We start from the raw sequence: 11,979 nt of genomic DNA, 5'->3' as shown, positions 1-11,979 counted from the left end.
ATCATCTAGTGTAGTAGTCATCTCACCAATATGGAGGTAGAAAGACAACGTCTTACTATGCCATCTCTTAGCAAATGTAGTCTGCATGCCACTAATGATGTTTGTGTACCCGGATGCCCAAAGACATGCAAACCCGGAGACATCCGGGTACACAAAAGGAAGTTTGTGTACCCATAATCTCCAAACACGAACACTAACCTGTTTGAACTATGTAATGCATTAAAACTAACCTATTTGAGCTAATACATAAATCAAAAATCAAAATAAGATAAATGAGAAACTTACTCAAAAATGTGTTGGTGAGAGATTAAAGTGCTCTGATGTTGAACGCGGTAGATAGAAGGAATTGGGAATGGTAAGAAACAAGTAAATGTAGTTTCAAAACTTGATCTTGAATGGGAACGTGAAATGGGTATATTGAGGTAGAGAGAAAATGTATTTTTTGAAAATGAAGAATGAGAAGAAGGAAGGGTTCTAACGCGAGCTTTAAATATGTCCACCTAATTCGGAGATGCATCTCCAAACTTTTTTTTTATTTAAAAAAGGTATATCTTCGAACATATCCTTAAAATAACTTCGGTTGTACATCTCCAAATTTTATTGAGGAAAAAAATATTTTTAGTGCGTCCGAAAATACATCTCTAAAAACATGAGGTGTTTTGAAAATTTCGTGCAGGTGTGCTACGGTTTTCAACCAATCTCAAGAAAGAAAACTTAAAATTGATGGTAGTTTCAAGATAAAATTGAATATTTACTCGATGACAATTAACCCTACTTCAAATATAAAACTTAAAACAAACAAAGTAACAATGATACAGAAACGAAATAGTTTATACTTCATCCTCTAAACATAAAATCTCATAGAATAAATCACAAGAATTGAAAAATTTGTTAACTTTTTATAATTTCATAGAATCATAAGCACCTTTTAAGTGGGTAATCAGTATGTAATTTTGCAAATGTTATTTGTGTCTTGAAGTCTGCCTTAAACCTAGGGGTGATCGTATCCGAACCAATCCAAAAGTAAAACCGCAAATCGAACCAATCCAAACCGAAAACCGCAAAAACCGCATTTGGTTTGGATGAATTTGGATGATTTTTGCACTGAACCGCGCGGTTCGGTTCGGTTTGCGGTTTTCATTTTACAAAACCGAACCAAACCGAACCGAACCGCATAATTAACTTAAGTTTTAAATTTCTATAATTAATTTAATATATTTCCATATCCAATTGCACTTGCAGTATTGCACATGACTCACGTGACTCACTTCCTAGTTCCTATTCAACTTTATTCTCTCACTTACGTTAGGGTTTTTCTTTATCCCTCACTCTCACTCTCCGCCGTTTCAGCTTCATCTTCTCACGCTCGCTCTCCGCCGTTTCAGCTTCATCGTCTCCCTCTCGGTCTCGCCATCTCACTCAGTCTCGCGGTCTCAACTCTCAAGTCTCATCGTCTCCCTCTTGGTTTCTCGGCTCCATCTCACTCAATTTCGTTTCTGCATCAACAAAGGTGAAAGTGTGAAACTCTATTTTTTTTTTCAATTTTCTTTCTGAAAGATTGTGTACATTTCCTCTGCAAAATTTTTCTATTTTTGTTTCTACAATTTCCTTGTATATCTCATCAGCCCAGTTATTTATTTTTTTGTTTCTGCAATTTTTTCCTTCAGATATTAGATATGACTATTATTGATAAGGAAAAGGAAGTGAGTTCTGATGTTGGATCTCATGCTGGTGCTTCCAATTCCATATCGATGACGGAAAATCAGGTACTGAATATGATTTTTATTTGGCATTACGTATTTTAGATTTTGTGGGTGTTGAATCTAATTTTGTGTATGTTTTTAATATTGCTGTAATCATGCTCCCTCACTCTCGCTCTAATCATGCTGGTGCTTCCATATGTTTTTAATTTTGCTGTCTTTCCCAAAAGCATATTGTGAAAGTTTTGTAATGTGCACCAGAAAGATAGAAATTCAAGATAGAAATGAATTAGTAGTAACATTTAATTATTAATTAATTAATAGTTATAGTATGAAAGTTAATGATAATTGTTAGAGTCAATTTTAGAGACTAAGTTACAGTAAGGTAATGATAATTGTTTGCAGTGTTTATGTATCTTTTTCTTCTTTGCGAGTGGATTTCTTCTACTGCACCGATTTGTTTTGTTAGGAAAGATTGTATCTCTGCCATTCATGAATGAATCTATACAAAATTATTCACCTGGCTTGTTATGATTATTTATTTTTTTATTCACCTGCTATTATGATTATTTATTTAGTGGTGATGCTAATACTTACTCAGAAGTGGAAGTATTGGAATTTGTTACATCTTCAGAAGTGGATGATAAATTTGAGATGGACATGGATCAAGATCCAAATTTGAGTAAAAATGAAGTGGATTTGTATCTCACAGAGCCTAGGGAGAAGAAAAATCCTGATTTTGACATTTTAAATTGGTGGAAGGTGAATTCTACCAAATACCCTACCCTTGGTCTAATAGCTAGAGATATATTGGCTATGCCAATATCAACTGTTGCTTCAGAGTCTGCTTTTAGCAGGGGTAGAGTTCTTTAATTTGTGCACAAAATTGGTTAAGATCTTCACCTTTGTCAGTTGATATTGAGGAGCATTTGGAAGATTTAGAGAAGCTCGAAGAAGGTATATATGTATATAATTGATTCTATTTTATTCAAATTTAATTGTTTGTTATGTCTAATTTTTGTTATATTTGATACATTCTTAGAATTAGCTCCCATTCCACAATTGAATGAGGGACTTTCTGATATTGAATCTGATTAGTAGATGTGCTTCAAAAGGAAATGAAATGGTATGTTTGATTTTTCAAATTTTTAAATCTTTTTATTCTTAAGTCAATTAATCTGACACAATTTTCTCAATTATGATATGTAGATGGAGTCATGGAGATGGAGACATTGTTACTTTGGTGTAATATGATATGTAGATGGAGTCATGGAGATGGAGACATTGTTACTTTGGTGTAATATGATATGTAGATGGAGTCATGGAGATGGGGATGGAGACAATGTAATTTTTTTTGGTATTTTGATATAGACAATGTTAGTGTTGGAGACAATGTAATTTCTTTTAGTATTTTGATATAGACAGTGTTACTGTTAGTGTTACAGTTACAGTGTAATGTAATTGATATAGTCTGATACTTTGATACTTCTTTTGGTATTGAGAAAAGTGGTAAGAGGGGATGTATGTTTTTATTTAATGAACTTGTACTTAAGTAGCTAAATTGTACTACTTGTGTGCTTAAGATTCTGGTTGAACAATGGACCATTGTTTATTTATTATTATATTTTCAGTTCATTCGGTATTATGTGGACATACTTTTGTGTGGTATAAAATCATATATTATTTTGATATTGAATTATTTTTCTTTTTCCTTTTATTTCATTTCAGTACATTTTCATTTTATCGTGTAAACCGCAGCCACCGAACCGATCCTAACCGCATTGGTTTGGGTTGGTTTGGTTTGGATCAATTTTTAAAAACCAACCGAACCAAACCGAACCGCATGGATTTTTATCTCGCGGTTAGGATGACTTTTACGCTCAAAACCGAACCAAACCGCACCGCGAACACCCCTACTTAAACCTAATGAACCACCGGAGTCTATCTCACCTAAAAAAATTTAATCAAAAACTATAATAGAGAACACTATTTTACTATCATACTATTGTCATGTATTGATGCAGTAACTCTCATCGTAAATATATAGCTTACCACAGTAGACTTAGCAAGACGCAAGACTGACCAACTTCCACCCATTGATGCATAAAAACTTTACAAGGATAAAACTAAGGTGTTGCTGAACCTTAGGCCAAAACTTATTTTGATCAAGGCATAACAAAATAATTGGCCAAGTGTCAAATGCTGTTAAAGCAATGACTTTAAATTTAAATCAACTACATTTTTATGTTCAGAAGAAAATGGGCAATTTATTTTCCCCTGAAGCATAAGAAATTATTCTTCTCTTGAGTGGTGAAATATGGTTTGCTCCATTGAAGGCTGCAGCTCGTAGAAAATTAAAAGGCCCAAAATCAATAGAGTAAGCTTTTTGGAAGCCGTCGAGTAACGCCATCATCGCAATGTTCGCTGGTTTCCTATCGGCTTCATACTTCTTTAACAAATTTACCTACAGACCAACATTAAGAGAGTTTATGCAAACAGTTTATGACATTGTCCATAAGTTGTTTTAAGCTTATTTCCATAAGCTCTTAAAGATACCTTATAAAACATATTATGATTTATATGAAGATATTTTAACTTTTTCCTTATCTTATGTTATAGAAATAACTTATACATAGTCATTAGTAATTTATATTAAGTTGTTTATCCAAACAGGGTTTTAAATCTTGTGAACAACATGAAATAAACATCAAAGACATAACATACCTCTCCAATATCAGATCCCAAAGCAATACCCTCTGCAATAACTTTGGAAAGAGAAAATGCATCACCAAAACCTAAATTAACTCCTTGACCGGCAAGGGGATGGATAGTGTGGGCCGCATCTCCTATTAGAACAACGCGTTTTGATGCATAGGAATTGGCATGCCGTAAAGACAGAGGAAACACCATCCTTTCAGATGCCAATCTTATTGCTTTTGGAGGAATTTCAAAGGATTCATTAGCTGATAAAGTTGCATCCATTTTAAGCCAAGAAAACATGTCTCGAGTTCCTAATGAGCTTGACGCCGGATGAGGTCCATATCCATCATCAAGAGCAGAATTCACATCCTTCAAAAACATTTCCTCGGTGATTGATTTGCGATCGTTTGACTCAGTTGGACTCATGGTCCAAACAATGTTGCTAAAATTATCACCCATAGGAAGAAGTGCAATTGGGCCGTTAGGTAGAAACCGTTGCCACGCACAATGATTAGCAGAAGTATGCTCTACAGTACAGATGATTGCATTCTGAGAGTAATTCCACCCAGTTGTTTTGAATCCTGCTAATTCCCTAACGCGGGATTTTCCTCCATCGGCCCCAACCTTCACAACAAATATCTATGAGATTAGACTTCAATTGTAGTATATTAAATTATAATGATCAGACAGTTGCTAATGGAACTTCAAATATGAACTCATCATCCGCTACTTGTAGCACCGCAACATAAATTACAGAACAGGTAAGCAAACTTTCCCTTACCACCAACTTGGCATATATGCTACTGCCATCACTAAGTTGCAGCTTTGAAGTATGACCTTGAGCAGACGGTAGTTCTTTGGATGGTATACTCTTCTCCACAGTAGACATAGAGTTTGCATTCAACGTCATTGAAGTTAACCTCGTCGGATAGAATGTTGTCTTGAAACCAGAATCCTGTCAAGAAGTTTGAAATTCTCAATGAAATGTAAGAGTCGTGCCTTGGAATAAAAAATTCTACTCATTGAAAAACATAATAAGCAACGTTTTTATCGAGAAACCATCAAAGCAGACCAAAGATAGAGCAAAATTTAGTGGTATAATGATGCTGACATTAAAACATAAAAGTGAAACAGTACAATTGCATAAAATTTCTAGAATAGCTAGGGGCAAGACAGTATTGCATCTCAATTACATTTTACCACTAGTGCTAGCTAGCTTATCTTAGCACACAGTAACAAAATTAGTGAAAGAGTATGAAAAAAATGAGACTTCCTAATTAATTGAGTCCATTCTTATCACATGAATGAGACTAAAATTGGTACTAAATTGCTTAAGAGATATTCTTTTAAAAAAAAAAAAAAGGAATGGAAAAATCATTAAAAGTGTCACTAATGACCATTTTACAACTGTCTCCGAGAGGGATTTTATTTCTCTTCAGAATTAGAGTTCATTTTGCTTCCTTTTTTGCACCATATATAACAATATAAATTCAAAGTCAATATAACTAATTCATATTTCTTCTCATACAGAGTTGTATCACAATCAACCATATACTCCATATCACATACTAACAAGGTGAATTATACCTTTACGCGTGACAATAAGGCACTATGAAGCACTTTATTCTCTGCTACACACCTGGTTTATCAATTTTAAGCAATTAGTAATGTGATAACCATTTTTAAAGAAATTTTCTTAACCACAGCATGTCTACACTTACCCTAGAAAGTCTTTATTTACATCTCCTGCATCGTATCTAGCATACCCAAAACCAGTATAATCCCAGACCTGAAGAAAGATACAAAAGAATGCAATTTTGAATAATGGCACAAACAATTTAGTCAGAATAAAAAAGCTTTCTTAGGGCTCAAGGAGAGTCTACTAAATTGAAGCAAGAAATACATGAAAAGCACTTATTTAAAAGAACTTTTGTGCTTAAATTGGGGAAATAAATAATATTACAACCAACAAGAACAACCAAACATTTATTCCATCAGATTGAGTTGGCTCTATGGATCAATTGACACCGTTGGACTCAAATTTGAGAGCTTGATCAGAGCTTGATCACATTTTGAAACATCAATTTTTTTTTTTGTGAAACATTGTTCTTTTTTTACAAGTTAATCTAAGAATTTTATGTTGGAAGATGTCTTGTTGTGATAGAAAATAGAGAGAGAGATTTTCATTCATCTAACAACTTTCTGTTATTTTCTCCAAAGTTAGTTACACAATAGAGAGATTGGTTGTTTATATACTACAACCTGTAACCTGCTATAGCAGGTTAGAACAAGTGACACAAAGGCACACTATTACTAACAATAGGCTATTACAACAGGGGGCTGAGTACCAATATGTAATTCCTTGAGAAGGGTCTGAATCCATAGTAAGTCTGCTGTAGCCAAAGCCAATGACCTGTATTCTGATTCCGTGCTAGAACGAGCTACAACCTGCTGTTTCTTGGACCACCATGTAATAAGATTGTTACCAAAGAACACAGCAGCACCAAATGTGCTTCTCCTGCCCTCAGGATCAGATGCCCAGTCAGCATCACAAAAGACTCTCAAGGAGGGAGGAGAGGAAGGAGAAAGAGGGGAAAGAAGTAAACCATGACCCAGGGTACCTTTTAGGTATCTTAGAATCCGTTTCACAGCCACCCAATGAGTTTCTAAAGATGTGCCATAAATTGGCACACCTTGTTAACAGCAAAGGCTAATTCAGGTCTGGTAATGGTAGTGTTGGAATTATAAAATATTGGATTTATAAATTTGTATTTAGGAGTCAATACATGTACCTAGGAGTCTATGCCTAGAAAATTACATACATGTATCTAGGAACTAGCAACATCCTTGAAAATCTTATCTTGTATTTACTCTCTAGTGTGTATATAATCAAATTACTTGAGTGCATTAGAAACTCAAGCATTTTACCAAATATTCAATTCTCTACATGGTATCAAGAGCTCTCGATCTTGAGAGACTTGCTTCCGCATAAATCCTAGCCGTCTTCATTTCGGTAAATCCTAAGTCACCTTCATCGTGACAATTTTTCCGCCTTCATTGCAGCCTTGTTACCCTTCATTGCAATTTTTTTTCTGCCTTCATTGCAGCCTTGTTACCCTTCATTGCAGCCTTGTTACACTGTCCGAAACACCTCACTCAAACCCCTCTTTATTTCTTTCATCTGTCAACCCTTCATTGCTGTCTTGTAGGCCCCTCTTGAGGAATATTTCATCTTCTTGTTATTTTTATTTTTAGCTTGCTTCTAATGGCTAAAAAAAATTATGCTGATTACTCTTTATCATTCACCGAGGATGAGGTGAATCATTTAAAGGTTATACTTGACTCTGTCAGTAAGCCTTTTGGTATTTGTTCTCGACCGACGACCGGCTTGAGCGTATGCTCTCAATCCTTTAGTGTTTGCGATAAAATCCCTAAGAATGCTTGGATTTTGGACTCTGGTGCCACCGACCATATGACATTCAATCCCAGTTGGATTTCATCTTACACCTCCTCTGAGAAGAACCGTTATGTTACGGTTGCTAATGGTTCTTATGCTCGTATTGATGGCTCTGGGAGTGTTAACTTGCAACCTTCACTTCAATTACAGGATGTGCTACATGTTCCCACACTCTCTCACAACCTAATATCTGTTCGTAAACTCACCCGTGATCAGAACTGTAAAGTAATATTTTTCACTTCTTATTGTGTTTTTCAGGATCTTACCACGGGGAAGACAATTGGAGTTGCTAAGGAAAAGGGAGGGTTGTACTACCTATCTAATGAACCAAATTGTTCGAAGGTGTTGGCTTCCTACTTGCAGACTGAGTCTTCAGTGTCCTCTTCTCATTCCGCCGCACAAATTTGGCTTCAGCACAAACGTCTTGGTCATCCACCATTCTCTTTAGTTAAGTCTATGTTTCCTTCTTTATTTTTACATCATTCAGTTGAGTCTTTTAAATGTGACGTTTGTGAGTTAGCTAAACATCATCGTGTCTCTTTTACTCCTAGTTCCAATAGAAGTGTTGAACCTTTTGATCTCATACATTCTGATGTATGGGGACCAGCACCTATTTCTAATATTTCGGGTGCTAAATGGTTTGTATCATTTATTGATGATTGTACTCGAGCAACTTGGATTTTCTTGATGAAGGATAAATCAGAAACACCGGAATTGTTTATTAGTTTTTTAAATATGGTACAAACACAATTTGGCAAGGGGATTAAAAGAATCCGCTCTGACAATGGCAAAGAGTATGCCAATCACATCCTTTCAAATTTTACCAGTCAACGGGGAATAGTTCATGAATTTACATGTGTCGACACCCCACAACAAAATGGTGTTGCAGAAAGAAAGAATCGTCATTTACTTGAAGTTGCTCGAGCCATTCTCTTCCAAATGGCAGTTCCCAATTCATATTGGGGAGAAGCCGTTTTGACAGCTGCCTACTTGATTAATCGAGTTCCATCTCGCATGTTAGGTAATGTCAGTCCTGTTCAGTTTATGACTTCACGGTTTCCTTCTGTTTCTATTTTGCAGAGTCTCGAGTCTCGAGTATTTGATTGTGTTGCCTTTGTCCATATCCATAAACAACACCGAAGTAAGTTGGACCCCCGTGCAGCCAGATGCATCTTTGTTGGCTATCCCCCAAACAAGAGAGGATACAAATGCTATCATCCTCCTAGTCGTAAGTACTTTGTCTCTAAAGATGTCACGTTTCATGAGAATTTAGCCTACTTCTCTCGTCCTCAGCTTCAGGGGGAGAGCATTCAGAATGTAGAATCTGATTCCGAATTTTTAGTCCTACCAGAGTTGCCCATGACTCCTCTCATAAGTCCTATTACCAGTCCTACAATTGAGTCTCCCGAGTCGGCTGTGAATCCTGTGTCAAGTCCTATTACTGATCCTCCTATTATTGATCCTGCTTCTCCAAATACAGAATCTGAGTCGCCTGCTTCTATTTTTGTCCCTCCTTTGTCGTCTGTTTTGCAGGAACCATCATCTTCTATACCAACAAAAACTAAGGCTGGTGAGCCAACCTTGGTGTATCAAAGAAGAAGTAAGCCCGACCTGCTCCAAACACAACTCCAATTGCCAGAACCGGAGGTAAGTGTTGAAACTCATAATCCTATTAGTGATTCCCATAGCTCTGACACTTGCGACACTAATACAGATGATTTGCCTATTGCTTTAAGGAAAGGGAAAAGGTCATGTGCCAAATACCCTATATCTCAATTTGTCTCCACTAAAAATCTTTCCTTGCAGCATCAAAGTTTTATTTCTGCAGTTGACTCTGTGGTCATCCCATCATCTGTTCAAGAGGCATTGAAAGATAGAAATTGGGTCCAAGCCATGGATGAGGAAATGAAAGCTCTTGAAAAAAATGGAACTTGGGAGATTGTTGATAGACGGGAAGGCAAGAAACCCGTTGGTTGCAGGTGGATCTATACAGTCAAACACAAATCAGATGGTACTCTTGATCGTTACAAAGCCAGACTAGTAGCAAAAGGATACACACAAACATATGGCATAGATTATGAGGAAACCTTTGCTCCAGTTGCGAAAATGAACACTGTTCGAATCTTATTATCTCTTGCTGCTCACTATGGATGGGAATTACAACAATTTGATGTCAAAAATGCATTCTTGCAAGGAAACTTAGAAGAAGAGGTGTACATGGAAATCCCGCCGGGATTTGGCCCTTCATGTGGATCCAACAAGGTGTGTCGATTGAGGAAAGCCTTATATGGGCTAAAACAATCTCCTAGAGCATGGTTTGAAAGATTCACAAAAGCAATGGTGTACTTAGGCTACAAGCAGAGTCAAGGAGATCACACTTTTTTCTTTAAGCACTCGCATGAAGGAAAACTGACTATCCTTCTTGTTTATGTTGATGATATTATTATTACAGGAGATGATCAGGCAGAGAAACAATTGCTAAAGGAAAAACTATCGGCAGAATTCGAGATGAAGGACCTTGGACAACTCAAGTATTTTTTGGGAATTGAGGTTGCTTACTCAAACCAAGGCATTTTCATATCTCAAAGGAAGTATATACTCGATCTCTTGCAGGAAACTGGGAAACTAGGATGCAAACCTTCAAGTGTTCCCATAGAGCAAAACCACAAGTTGAGCCTTGAAGAAGAAAGTGCCAATGTTGACAGAGTCCAATATCAGAGGTTGGTAGGGAAGTTGATTTACCTGGCACACACTAGGCCTGACTTGGCTTATGCAGTCAGTGTAGTGAGTTAATTTATGCATGACCCGAGAATGCGACACTTACAATCTGTTGATCGCATCTTGCAATACCTCAAGGCTACTCCAGGAAGAGGACTATTGTTCAAAAGAGGTGGAAGTTTAACTATAGAAGCCTACACCGATGCTGACTATGCAGGATCAATTAGTGATAGAAGATCCACTTCGGGTTTTTGCACCCTCTTGTGTGGGAACCTTGTCACATGGAGAAGTAAGAAACAAAATGTAGTGGCTCGATCAAGCGCTGAGGCAGAATTTCGAGCTTTGGCTCAAGGAATTTGTGAGTTACTTTGGATGAGGATCATTCTAAATGATCTGAAAATACAATGTGAAGGGCCTATGAAGTTGTTCTGTGACAACAAGTCAACAATCAGTATTGCTCATAATCCTGTTCAGCATGACAGGACCAAACACATTGAGATTGACCGCCATTTCATCAAGGAAAAACTAGACAGTGGTTTAATAGCTACATCCTACATTCCTTCTAAGCATCAACTAGCAGATGTGTTAACAAAAGGCTTGCCACCTGATCGTTTCAATCAATTGACTTGCAAGCTGGGAATGATTGATATCCATTCACCAGCTTGAGGGGGAGTGTTGGAATTATAAAATATTGGATTTATAAATTTGTATTTAGGAGTCAATACATGTACCTAGGAGTCTATGCCTAGAAAATTACATACATGTATCTAGGAACTAGCAACATCCTTGAAAATCTTATCTTGTATTTACTCTCTAGTGTGTATATAATCAAATTACTTGAGTGCATTAGAAACTCAAGCATTTTACCAAATATTCAATTCTCTACAGGTAGCATATTGGAGAGCACCAACAACTGATCTATAGAAGAAAGGATCAAACAAAGCAGGAGAACCAGTCTTGAGCAATTTACAAGTAGACTGCATAGGAGTGGACACTACAAAGGCCTCAAGCATATTTGTTCTCTGCAGTAAATCTGATGGGTCTTAAAGCACAAAATAGTAAAGAAATGGATAAAACAGTATGATAAGAATAAAGAGGCTGCAATTGTATTACTATAAGATCCACAATTACAGGAAAATAGGGAAAGAAGAAATGGAAAAAACAAACTGGTAGTGGCTACCAATTCCCAAGCACGGAGTGCTCCCAAATCACCAAAAGTGACCCCACCAAATCCTAACTGAATTCCTTCCTGATTATTCCCTTCCAGCTGTAGCTATATATAGCCACTCTCATGCACTTAATTCATTCACAGCCACGTCATCATCTTTAATTCCTGTTGTCCTTTTCCTCGTGTAAACTCTCCACACCCTTGGCCTAGGTCCCACTTCACTAATCACATTTCTA

At 36.7% G+C, this 11,979-nt stretch overlaps 1 protein-coding gene and 1 long non-coding RNA gene across 3 annotated transcripts in view; one reads left to right on the top strand and one right to left on the bottom strand.

Moving 5' to 3' along the window:
• Positions 1–908: 908 nt before the first annotated feature.
• Positions 909–11,979, bottom strand: part of LOC131628325 (uncharacterized) — a 32,412-nt gene continuing 21,341 nt past the window's right edge. Inside the window, exons 6-11 of one of the 2 annotated variants that reach the window (XR_009291748.1) lie at positions 6,122–6,189; positions 5,988–6,039; positions 5,182–5,355; positions 4,425–5,024; positions 3,624–4,164; positions 909–991 (exon numbers count right to left, since the gene is read on the bottom strand). Coding sequence is in view for 1 of the 2 variants with exons in the window: in XM_058899172.1 (XP_058755155.1) it covers positions 3,949–4,164; positions 4,425–5,024; positions 5,182–5,355; positions 5,988–6,039; positions 6,122–6,189 (1,110 nt within the window). In the remaining variant the exon portion in view is untranslated. Of the gene's footprint in view, positions 992–3,225; positions 4,165–4,424; positions 5,025–5,181; positions 5,356–5,987; positions 6,040–6,121; positions 6,190–11,979 lie in introns of those variants that run through there. The other variant, XM_058899172.1, reaches the window with a different exon arrangement.
• LOC131628326 (uncharacterized) lies at positions 2,110–3,251 on the top strand. The gene is made up of 3 exons (XR_009291749.1): positions 2,110–2,657; positions 2,743–2,826; positions 2,962–3,251. It is a non-coding gene; the product is annotated as an uncharacterized LOC131628326 (long non-coding RNA).

Source organism: Vicia villosa, unplaced genomic scaffold (assembly GCF_029867415.1).
Source record: "Vicia villosa cultivar HV-30 ecotype Madison, WI unplaced genomic scaffold, Vvil1.0 ctg.000442F_1_1_1, whole genome shotgun sequence".
Taxonomy (NCBI): Eukaryota; Viridiplantae; Streptophyta; class Magnoliopsida; order Fabales; family Fabaceae; genus Vicia; species Vicia villosa.
Note: the sequence above shows the minus strand (reverse complement) of the source record. Positions and strands in the feature narration are given on the sequence as shown.